Genomic DNA, 12422 nt, shown 5'->3' with positions numbered 1-12422 from the left:
AACTCCTGATTACAGCTCCTCAAATGCAGGCCCTTCCTGAGCTCTCTGCGCATGGTCTGGCCCTCATGTTTCTAGATCTCTGGGCTCTGGCCCTTGTCCCCCAGCTCCCAGTTACTGCTTATTTCTCTGAGGAATATGCATGAGGCCTCAGGTGACATTATCACACACACTCACAAAAACCCAACTCAACTAGTTAATTCATTTAAAAAAGCAACTCAGAGACTGGTTGGAATCAGGGAACTCGGCACAACCTTGCCGGAGCTGTTTATTTACGGGGACGGCTATGGGCCCATGAGGTCCTCGGGGCTGCGGTGCAGTGGAGAGTCCAGGACTCCAACTCCAGCTCAGTCACTCTGGGCCTCTCGTTAACTCACCTGGGCTAAGGCCATGGGCCAGGCACCTGAAAGAAAGCACTAGATGTACAGGACTCTACCTCACTCTCCATACCCCAGCCCCTGATCACAGACCCCCACCCCTACCAGGACGGCACCAAGCCTGGGCAGGAGGGCGCAGGGGGTGGTCAGGGAAGGGAGAAAAGAGGAACAGGGTCAAGGGCACCTGGTACCTGGCTCCTCACGCACAGGAGCCTATACAGGAGGCCCCTCCTGAGGGAATGGTCTTGCCTTGAGAGACCCCAGAAGAGGCAGGAGGATGTGACTGATGAAGGTCAAGGTTAGGTGCAAAGACCAGGGAGGGCAGGGGGCAGAGCAGGAGGTGACAGGAGCACTTAGAGGGCAGGGGACTGATGGGCGGGGCCAGGCTGTTCTCCGCCCCCTGCAGTGCCCTGTGGGGCCCCAGAGGGACCCCGAAGGAGAGGCTGCACTCACCCTGGAGGGGTCTGCTTCACCCAGACATGATGTGCTTGACAAAGGCTGGGAAAGAAGACGGAAATCAGCCACTGCACTTGGCCCCTCTCAGCCCCTCAAACCTCTTCTCCCTGCTCTATACCGCCTGACCTCAAACCTTCCCAATACCCTTTCTTCAGAGCATGATTCTTTCCCCCATTTAGGGTTGATGGGGAGAAGGTAGAAGGAAGGAAGAGACATAACCACTGCTCTGTGTCCATTCTCTGTGCTGGTACTTGACACAGATGAAATGAGCTACATTATCTCTGCCAATCCCCGCAAACTTGGGACAGGGGCCAGCATCACCCCATTGCTCAGATGAGAAAACCAAGGCTCAGAGAAGGTAAGTGACTTGCTCAAGGTCACACAGCTGGTATATCACAGAGCTATCTCCGAAATCCATGCCCCTTCCATTACACTGTGATGTTCACTCCCAGGAAAGAAAAAGAACAATGTCCACTGGGAGCTCACCAAAGCCCACGGGGTGTGCATGCTCCCTAGCCCCTGCATCTGCTCTGTTCTGCAGCCCAGCCCAGCCCTGCGCAACCGGGGAAGTGCAGCATGAGCCGATACCTTCGTAATTGATGCAGCCATTGGCATCCTCCTGCCCTGCTAACAGCTGCTCCACTTCAGCCTCAGTCATCTTCTCTCCTGGGGCGGGAGACAGTGGGCACTTAATTACAGATGGGCAAAGGAGGCACAGGCCAAACCCAAGCACCCCCTTGAGTCTGATGGCTCAAGACTTCCTGGGTGTAGGAAGTGGCCATACCAAAGCTCCCCCAGAGGCTTTGGAGGGTGGAGCCAAGGGTCTTAAGGTCCTTCCTAGTCCCCAAGGTCTCTCCCTCTGGCTACAGCCACCAGTGGGTGAGCAGACCAGGGCCCCAGTGACTGAGGCAAAGACAAGGACAGGAGCCCTGGGTCCCACCTCTCAGGCCTCACCCCCGCTCGGCCAACCTGCTCTCCTCTCCTTCCCACCCTGCTGAGCAAACCCAGCTGGGGAAGCAAGACAGGCCTGGATCAGGATGTGATCCTCAGGACGCAGGGACCCCCATGTCTCCCCAACATATGCCACTTGGTCACTTCCCACGCCTCTGTTCCCCCTGCCCTTGGGCTCCACCTCTGCCCAGCTGGCATACCCAGGGTGGCAAGGACGTGGCGAAGCTCGGCGCCCATGACCGTGCCGTTGCTCTCCTTATCAAACACGCGCAGCCCCTCCACGAAATCCTCGTAGGTGCCCTGCTCCTTGTTGCGGGAGATATGCTGCAGGATGGGCAGGAACGTCTCAAAGTCCAGCATCTTGGTGTTCATCTCTTGCGGCGGGGACAGGGAAGGAAAGGGAATTCGACGTGAGCTCGAGGGAGCAGAGGGTCAGGAGGGGTCTCACCTGGCTCTGCCAGGCTAGCCCGCCCCTGGCAGCACCCAGAGCTCAGCCGCCGCCACTTCTGGGTGGGGCACCCCGTAAGCAATCCTGGAGGGCTCAGAGGCCTGGGAGCCAGGCAGGAGCTGACTCTGGGCACTCTTCTCAGCGAAAGGACTAGGGCAGGAGGGAAGAGGGACCGTGACTCCACCCAGACCTCTGAGCTCCAGGTGGCCAGCAGGGCAGGGAGCTGAGGTAGCAGCAGTAGGATTTGAGGGACACCAAGGGCCACACAGCGCAGGCCTCACATTCACAACTTAGACTTCTGACACGTGACAGACTCCCAGTCACAAGGGTAAACTGACAAAATTTCAAAAAGAAAATTTTGCATAACTCCAAATTTGGGTCCCATCACTAGACCAACAGTGCCTGGAGCAACTCTGAATCAATTTACTACTAACCAGTAAAATGTGTGATTCTTGTGTGACTAGCACCCTTCTCCCACATTGTCATGTGTTAAAAGCTTTAATTTAATAGAGGTAAACCATTTTTAAATACCTCCAAATGTTGGCATTGCTTTCTTTTATAACCCAGGAACCTCCTACAATGGAAGTGCCCAGATATCTTTCGACCTCTGAGAAGCCCTACTGATACCGGTAGACTCCTTCCTCTGGTCCTTCTGGCCCACATCCTTCACCCCCAACCAGTGTCTTCACCAGCAAGAGCAGGAGGGGAAGGGGCCAAACCAAGGAAGGGGTAGAGCCAACATGGGCCCCAGGAAGCCTCCAGAGATGGTCCACCCTGGCTGCGGGCCCCTGCCCAGGTCTGCCTGGCCCCGTCCTCCCAGAAGGACATGTGTGTTAGGGCAGCTGTCAACTTGACTGCCATGGTGACAGGTGACATTCACAAATGTTGCCACTTGCACCACATTCTAAACTCTCATTCACCAAAATCTATCAAATACAAACAAGTGAAAGAAGCATCATTATAGAGTTAATCTTGAGTCTGCTGTAATTTATATTAAATGAATAATTTGCAGTCCTCAGTGATCTAACCATCATTAGAAGGAGGACAGCTCAGCGCGGTGACACCTCGACCACAATTTGCTGGTGGGGAAGCGGGGGGCGCTGCTCAGTTATCAGCTTCCCTCCAAGCTTCCCTGCCCCATGCCCCCGGCACCCTCGGTGTCACAGGAAGACACTAAAGAAGCAGAATGTCGTTCCTGCTCCCCAGGAGCTCCCACCCTCATGGGGAAAACAAGAACAAGCCCAAGAGAGAGGGTCAACTAAGTGCCAGGCGCTTCCAGGTAATTCTAGCAATGGGAGGAGGGTAACCTGGGGAGGGTAGGTTTGTCTTGAAGGGAGAGAGCCCCAGGGGCGGCGGGAGACACCACGAGGCCCACGCTGACCTTCCGGCTTGGGCTTGCCCAGGACGCGCAGCACCTCGGCGTTGGTGGGGTTCTGGCCCAGGGCCCGCAGCACGTCCCCGCACTGCCCGTAGGTGATCTTCAGCTCTCCAGTCGGGGTCCGGTCAAACAATGAAAAGGCCTCTTTGAACTCTGCAGAGAAAAGACTGGCTGCAGCCCCCGGGGCCAAGCGAAGGCGGTGGCTTGGGGCTGATCGGCCTCCACCCGCGCTGTGGTTGAGAAAATATTTCAGTATTTCCCTGCAGCCATCATCCCAGCCGCTCCCTGTAACCCATCCCCACCCCATCTTCTGACAACTAAAGAAGCATCTTGGAGCCCCACGACCGGTTCCAGCGCTGGGCCTGGGATCTCTTCCATCGATCACTTGTCACATCATTTGAAGTCTCCCCTGCCCCCGCCCCTCCCACCCACCCATCCTTCCCTTTGCAGGTGAGGTGGCTGACTGTTGAAAGAGGCAGGGAAGTGAAAAGGGCACTGGCTGAGGAGTCAGGATTCCTGGGTTCTCCTCTTCGCTCTGCCAAGCAGCACCGGGCTGGGTCTCACTTTCTTTGCGCACGCGCAGAAAGTAAGGCTCCACCCCGCCCTCCCCTCCCAGTTACTACGAGTGTCAAAGGAGGTGGCAGTGTGTGGAAGCACTTTGCAAAGTGACAAGACCTGTTCAGAAGTCAGCTAATATCAGTACTGCCTGTTCCAGGCTGAGAGGGGGCTCCCAGGTTGGACAAGGTGACCTGGTGGAAACAGTCAGCCCGCCTCAGCTCTACCACTGACCCGCAGGTGGCCTCGGCCAAACTCCTAACTCCCACGGGCCCTCTGTTTCTTAGCTCTAAGCAAGGATACAGTGTCCCCCTGTGTGGGCTGCTGGGGGGATTACAAAGCACTCCAAGCGTGGTGTCTAGCATGTGGTAAGGGAATCAACACATGGTGGTTATTATTATATTTCCTAGTTCTGGAGCCAGACTCCCAGAAGAAGGTTCCAGGGCAGGTGTCCAAGGGGCAAGGCCGAATGAAGGCACTCCTGGGCCCTTTGCAAAGAACCTTAATTCCTAATCAATTTGGATTCAACCAACTCGTCACTGGGGATAATATGGACTGGGTATGGCATTGAAATTACCTTATGCTACCGGCGACAAAATGGTTTACTAAGCAGATTAACAATATAAACCTAAGAAGAATGTGTGAACTACTTAGGAGAAAAGCTGCTTTTAATCCTCTCTAAGCACTTTAGAAACACTTATTTCCTTTGATGCTGCATACGGATTATTCACAAATCATTCCACATATCAAAGCAGGTTCCCCAAGACATTTACCTGCCACTCTTTATTAGGCTTTGTATGAATTTCAAAGATATAAAGCTGCCTGTCTTTCAAATTACTAACTAATTGAGTTCAAATTCTGTTTCCATTGCTTAGTAGCTGTGTGACCTTGGGCAAGTAAATATTTAACCTCTATAAACCTCTTTTCTTCTATAAATGGCACCTACCTCATAGGGTCCTTAAATTACATTCAAATAAAATACAATAGTGTGCGCATGAAACTTTAACTCTGTGTCTTAACACAGAGTAAATTCTCCAACAATGCTGTTAGTAATCTCTTACTGAGGTTAATCCCAATTTTACCACTTAACTGTGTGATCTTGGCCAAGTCACATAACCTCACTGAACTTTGTCCTCTGTCAAAAGGAATAGCACTGACCTCACAGCTTTGTTAGAACCATTTAATTTTTTTTGAACTTTTAAAGCAATTAGCGTGGCTTCTGGCACAAATTCATTGTTCAATAAATATGGCAGTTGAATCTGAACTCAGACTTTTTGATCTTCTAATTCATTCGGAAGAGTGAGGGCAAACTTAATAAAAGTAGGAGTCTCCACTTAAAAGAAGAATGATATTTAATAGAAGGATGGAACAGGGGGGAAATAACAGGAGTAATGACCTATGATTTGAGCACTTACCGTGGGCCAGGCTCTGAGCTGATAACTTTGCATGAATTATCCCGTTCATCTTTACAAAGACTTTATGCTATAGCTATTATCATCCTCATTTATAGGCCACTGCAGATGTGACTTCCAGCCAACTATTAAGGAAACCAAGTGAGGAGGAGGAGGAGGAGGAAGAGGCCTGCTGCACCAGCTAATGTTCCAGACCACTGGGAAGGCTGGTATGCACATAAAAATCAAACACTGAAGTCTAGGATAGCTACTAGGAGGAAAAACAAGGCCAGTGTGATCTCGAGGTATATGAGAGATGAAGTTCATTGTCCCAGAAGAAACTTCTGAAAGATCTGTAGTAGGGAGCTGCCTGCTAGAGCAGTGAACAATGGTGGTGATCCCTTTCCAGAAGGATATGGAAATATGGGCCAGAGAAGGAAGTCAGGACTTAGAAACTAATTCCTATGAGAAAATAAATAAAGAAATAAAAGAAATTGGAGCCATATCACCTGGAGATCATAAAGCCAGGAAGGGATTTGATAACTGTCTTCAAATAGATGGAGGGTATCTAGAAGATGCTGAAGAGAGTCACAGAATTTCTGAATTGAAAAGAACCAAATACCCTCACTTTGCAGATAAGAAAATCCAGCTTTAAAGAAGTGACTTGCTCTAAGTCTCATGGCCAATAGTGGCAGATTTAGGGCTAATTTCAAAGTCTCCTGGTTGCAGATAACGTTTTTCCAGCAAAACAGGAGAAAACCATTTTCAGTTTCACCAAAGAGCAAATGAAGAGATAGGAATAAAATTAAAGCAAAAACAATTCCAATCCAACCTAAGGAACGATGCCTTCAAAGTCAGAGGGATGAAAGGCTGGAATGAGTTAGGCCCCAGCCCTGAATATCTTCACAGAGAAAAGAGGCAACCAGCTGTCTCAGTTGGCTTTGACCAGGATTCCCATTTGGGAAATGAAAATTTTTTATCATTAGTTGATTTTCTAGTCCTCATAGGTACCACTGTGTTTGTATATACACTGAGTATATATATATATTTAACTAAAATGCATTAAAATTTATTTTAAGAATTTCACAGTGCTCCAAACTATTGATGGAAAGTGACTGTCCACAGGGTATTGCAAAAATGGAGTTGGACTCGGTTCACTTGTTTCAAAATGCATCTGCCATCTCTCATGCCCTATTGGTGGGTAACTGGCATCACTTTTTTTGGAGGGAAACTTGGCAGTAACTATTAAAATGCACATATCCTTTGACTCATTGCTAGGAAGATCCCCTGGGGAAAGCATTATCTACCCCAACTGGAAACAACCTGAAGGTCTATCAATGTGGGCCTGATTGGATTAAAAGGTGCATCCGTGTGTGAGAATCTATATAACTGTTTAAAAGAATGAGGTAAAAAAAAACAAAAAACAAAAAACAAAAAAAAGAATGAGGTAGAACTGTTGGTGTTAAATATAAAAAGATATTTAAATATATTATTAAATAATATGTACTATGTTATACATTGTTCAACCCAAATATATATTAAATAAAAGATGCAGGACAGTATGCACCACATGACTCAATTCGTATAAACTTTACACATACATACATACATACTGGTATAACATTATATGTTTTTTAATCAAAGGATACACAGACCTATTGACAATGATTGTTTTGGGGAGAGGGGATCAGTATGAGAGGAAAGCAAGGGGAAAATAAATATTTTTAATTTTCTTTATTTTTAAGTAGTATATGATTTTTTTTTTACCATGTTCATGGATTCGTTTGATTTTTAACGTATAGTCTGTGCTTAAAATCAAGGGGTTGAATCAGGTGACCTTTCAAGGTCCCTTTCAATTCCTATGATTTTATGTCCAGGAGGCATTTGGTGGGGGAAACAAAGGGATAAGTTGCAATGAAGGTGGATCCCAGCTGTAAAGTAGATATCACTTGATGAAATATTTCATCCTCAAAACACCAGACTCCTACAGAAGAGGGCTGAGGGGCAACAATTAAGTTGGAGGGCGGGAGGTCTCGAGGCTTGTCTTGAAGCTACACTTAAGAATACTTATATTAAGTTGAGAAAACAAATTGTCTTCATCAAAGACGGAGAAGGGCTGATGGAGATCACAGGTGGACTAAGGCACCCTCAAGTCACCGCTGGTCCTGCCACCATTAGCGGGTGAGCATCTTGGCAGACTTCAGGATGCAGGGAGAGGGAGCTGGTAACCTGAGGAGGGCTTTCCAATAACAAACCAGAAATGAGGACTTCTAAATATCTTGGATAGGAGATTATAGAGTGGAGGGAAAAAAGGCATTTTTGCTGTGCATCTATTATGTTCCAGGCAGTCTGGCAGAGTAGTTCAGAACTCAAGTCTGGAATCAGATTGCCTGAGTTAGAATCCTGGCTCCACCACCAACTGTCTGTGTGAGACTGGGCAAGCCACCCAACCTCTCTGTGCCTCAGTTTTATCACCTGTAAAGTGGGGTGGTGACAGTCCCTACCTCACAGGGTTGCGGTGAGAATTAAATAAACTAATCCACGTAAAGTGCTTAAGTAATAACACGTAGTAGGTGAAAGTGAGCAGAGAACACACCTATACTTGCTATTTTGCGTAACTGTTTTCCAGTCACGCCTTTGTGTACCCTGACTCAGATACGGGTTTGCAATGATGAAGATGATGATGTTGATAGTGATGGTGGTGATTGTGATGGTGGTGACAGTGATGATGGTGGTTGTGATGGTGGTGATTATGAGGGTGGTGATGGTGATGATTACTATTATGGTGGTGACAACAACTCCTCCCCAGGAAGCGCAACAGAGAGAGTGTGATGGGATAGGTGGGGTCGCTAGTACTCACCTTCGATCTGGTCAGCAGTGAAGTCTATCTGTGGAGAGAAACACAGAGGAGTGAGGGCTGGGACTGCTAAGGCCTTCCAAAGGAAGCAGAAGCGGCTTCCGCAGCAATCGGGTCACCTCCAGCAGACACTGATGAGGACGGAAGGAGACTACGGGCTGAGAGTCAAACACCGACCGGCCTCCTGACAACTGGGCTGCAATTGACAGGCTGTCAAATAATGCAGCCTCCAGAGCTCTCTCAGCACCACTTGTTAAGTGATGGCTCCAAATGAGAGGGAAAGAGAAACACTCTGAATAACTCTAGAACCCACACTGACTCCCTATTATAATTCCTTTGGGTCGAATGTAAATTCCGTCCCAGCGGCTGTAAACAGCCTTCGCATCCACCCCTTCAGTCTCTCCCCTTTCTACTTGATGCTGGCTTTCAACCCACCTCCTTCAACAGAGCCTTCCCTCACCCCTTCCATCCCAGCCTCTCCTTCGGCACACATCCCTCTCAGGCGGGCCCTGGATGCTTCCTAACTGTTTTCCTGTCATGCCTTTATGTGTACTGTGATTCCTTGAAGCCAGGGTCCCAGCAGGGCAGGGGATTTGCCAGAAAATGCCTGGCATAGAGTAGGCACTCAAAATATATTTGTTGAGAGGAGTAAATTTTGGGTTTTCCCCCCTAAATTCAAATCTGAGTACAGAAGAAGAAGGTGGAAGGCTCTGAAGATGAATGACAATGAACAAGCATTAGTCATTATTTTAACTTAGGATCTTGCATGTTACTTCATGGTCCTTATCTACCACCACCACCCCCTAAAATCCCCTCTCCGCTGGTGGTGGTAACCAATCCTGGAGCATCTTCTCTGTGTGCCACCATTCCCAGTCCTGATTCTGCTGCTCTGTGCCCATCCAAGTCTGACCTTGTTAATGAGGACCACTGGAGGTGGCTGGAACGAGCTAGGAGAGCAGAAGAGGGGTTACACCGTGTTGGGAAGAGAGCTAGCTGTACCCAGGAATGGGTCAGAAAGTTAAAGAAACCCTCTAAATGGGGTAAAGGATGCTTTGAAGGAACCCTCTGGGAAACGGTGCAGTTTGCCTTACTTTGCGATGATTTAAGCCCCAGGATTAAACGTGTAAGAGAAATTAATATAACGACATAACATCTGAATATATGGTCATAACCACACACATTGGGCTTAAGTTTACTTTTGCTTTATTTTTATTTATTTATTTTTTTGCGGTACGCGGGCCTCTCACTGTTGTGGCCTCTCCCGTTGCGGAGCACAGGCTCCGGACGCGCAGGCTCAGCGGCCATGGCTCACGGGACCAGCCGCTCCGCGGCATGTGGAATCCTCCCGGTCTGGGACACGAACCCGTGTCCCCTGCATCGGCAGGCGGACTCCCAACCACTGCACCATCAGGGAAGCCACTTTTGCTCTATTTTTGAGCAAAGAATCTTCCAAGCAAAGGAACTGGGTAAAGTATAATAATAGTGAAAATAGTCTTCATGAAAAATACCTAATTTTTTTTTCCGCTTTAAAGCAATTTCAACAACCCCCAGAACTACAAAATCCAGACATGGAAAAGAGAATTGCAACCAGATGTGAGAAACTGGGGAAGGTGGGTGGATGGAGGGAAGTGATAGGCCCAAGAGAAGGGACTCGGATGATAGCACTAGGCAGCTCTTGTCCAGTCTAGGCTGTCCCACGGGAACAGTGCGTTATCAGAACAACTCAGAAATCCAGGTTTCCTGAAGGGGGAGATTGTCAGCTTTTCTTGCTAGGCTTTGTCCAGAGAGGGAGCGATGTATGACCTAGAAAACCTTCAGGTACTTTCAAGGTCTTACCCTGTGCCTCAGTTTCCCCAGAGTGTCCCATCTCTTGGCCAAGCCAGTTCTGCTTAAATTCCGCCCCTTGTAGGGACTACCATAGATCAACCCCAGGGTTCTGGGCACAGAACTGTGGGTACTAGGGTCTCCCAGGGCTGTGGGTACTAGGAAGTATCCTGAGAGGGCCAGGGAGGGTCATCCAGTTAGAGCTCTGGGGGCTAGTTTCTCTTCCTCTTTGTCACAGAAGCAGGTCCTGAGCTCTAATTTTGATCTGATTCCTCACCACCCCCAGCCCTGCCCTGAGGCTGATATACCCAAGAGCCCACCACTCCCAACCTGCTATTAATAGCCCTTCATACCAGTAGCCACTTGACCTCTTACATTCTGGTGCCAAAGCTTAAAACTGCTTCAGTCTCCAGAGGCCTCTGACCCCCTCCTTCATTGGCCCATCCCCTCCCCGTGCCATTCCTTAAGCAGCTGGGCCAGATAGCTGGGAGGCCTAAAATGACTGAGTCAGCAGGCAGGGTCTACACCAGCTCCAAGGAGAGGAGCCTTTCAGGGTGAGGGGAGCGTGGTGGGGCAGAGAGGGAATAGGGCTGTGGCGGCAGAGGGAGTCTGGCCCAGCTCCCACACCAGGTTAGAGGGAGGGTCTCGGCCTGGGCTAGGCTAGGCCACTGCGTGCTCCAGATAGGAGCCCAGGCTAAGGGCACAGAAGGAGGGGTCCACCGGGGTGGGGAAGAGGAGAGAGAAGCAGGCTCTTCTCATCTTATCTAGGGCCTCCCTGCCCTCACCACCCACCCAGTGCAAGAGTCTTTGCATGTGAAGCCTTTCCCAGACCCCAGCACCCAGGGAGCAGTGCTCCCTCGCTCTTTCTATCACCTACTGGAAGTTACACTGGAAGTTATCATTCTGTGTCTGTTCTCCATAAGATATCACACAGTCTTTTTTACTTCACTATGGTGGTCCCCACAGTGCCTTAAAGAAAGTTTAGATGGTTGGTTGGTCGTACCGCCCTGCCATTCCCAACTTTGCTGGGCAAATTTGGGATGACAGAGCAGGGCTTCCTCAGACAGAGCAGAAACCTGTTCTTGAGGGGAAAAGCCTGCAATCTAAAATAGCCCTCACCAGCCCCAACACCTGCTCCATGCCCCATGGGACCCTGAGCGGGGGATGGACACTGCAGCCCTCACCCCGGTCCAGCCCCCGTGAAGTAGATCTCTGAGCTCCAGAGCAAAGAGCGTTCTGAATGTCATCCCCACCCCCATCCCAGTGGCTGAGGCTCACTTACCTTTACACTCTTGGGATCAAAGGCAGGTTCCTTGGGAGGCTCGGGAGGTGGGGCCGAGGCCGGGGCTGGGGCTGAGGCTGCCTTGGGCGCTTCCTTCTTAGGCTCAGGCTTCTTGGGAGGCATGTTGTCTCGTTGGGCTCTTCCACAGAGGTGGGACCTAGGAAGGAATCGAGAGATGCGGCACCCAGGAGCTGAGACGGGAGACTGGGCTGCCTCCTGCCCTTTTTATCCTGGGCAGGAGCCCCCACGGAGGGGCTGGGTGATCGCAAGAGCAACTGCTGCTGACTATAAAAGGAAGAAACACCAGCAGGGTACAGCTGACAACTGTGCATTGTCACCAGGTTTGGGGCTACCAGCCCCTCCCCCTCCCCCTCCCCCCACACCTCACACTCCTCACGACCTCCACCTGTGGGTCAGGCTGACCCCTTCCTGCCAATCGGTGGACACCCAGAGGGGCCAGGGAAACAGACCCTCTCAAAAATGCCAGAGTCCAGCCAGAGAGATGAGCTGACTTGAGCAGTTGATAACCCTCACACAAAGCCCAGGGGAGGGCGAGGCTTTTTTTAGTCCCTCCTGAACAGAGGCAGCCCACTGCACATTCCTTTTAAGCCAAGATCCTTTAAGCTGAGAGCCACTCTGGGGCCTCAGCTCTGCCCTGAGGTTCAACTCTCTGGCCTGGCGCCCTGAAGCAACAGCTGGTCCGGCCAACTCACACTGTCCCACACCCTCCCAATCTACTGGGTAAAACCCTGCATTTCCCAGAGCAGGCTCCCCGGGAACTCCACAGACCTCAAATCCCTGGGTCCACCCCACAACTTCAATCATTCATTCAACAAATATTGAGCACATAACTTGTGCCGTGGAGCCAGGGTGAGAAGCAGAGAGGTTGGCTGAAAGTCGATGAGA

The 12422-nt window shown here is 50.1% G+C and overlaps 1 protein-coding gene across 1 annotated transcript; it reads right to left on the bottom strand.

Moving 5' to 3' along the window:
* Positions 1–226: 226 nt before the first annotated feature.
* Positions 227–12004, bottom strand: MYL4 (myosin light chain 4). The gene is made up of 8 exons (XM_060134773.1): positions 11987–12004; positions 11517–11673; positions 8414–8441; positions 3611–3760; positions 1982–2155; positions 1419–1496; positions 828–872; positions 227–400 (listed from the first exon to the last, which is right to left on the bottom strand). The coding sequence occupies exons 2-7, from the start codon at positions 11637–11639 to the stop codon at positions 844–846; spliced, it is 582 nt and encodes a 193-aa protein (XP_059990756.1). The 5' UTR covers positions 11640–11673; positions 11987–12004; the 3' UTR covers positions 227–400; positions 828–843.
* Between the last annotated feature and the right edge of the window lie 418 nt (positions 12005–12422).

Source organism: Lagenorhynchus albirostris, chromosome 20, assembly GCF_949774975.1.
Source record: "Lagenorhynchus albirostris chromosome 20, mLagAlb1.1, whole genome shotgun sequence".
Taxonomy (NCBI): domain Eukaryota; kingdom Metazoa; phylum Chordata; class Mammalia; order Artiodactyla; family Delphinidae; genus Lagenorhynchus; species Lagenorhynchus albirostris.
Note: the sequence above shows the minus strand (reverse complement) of the source record. Positions and strands in the feature narration are given on the sequence as shown.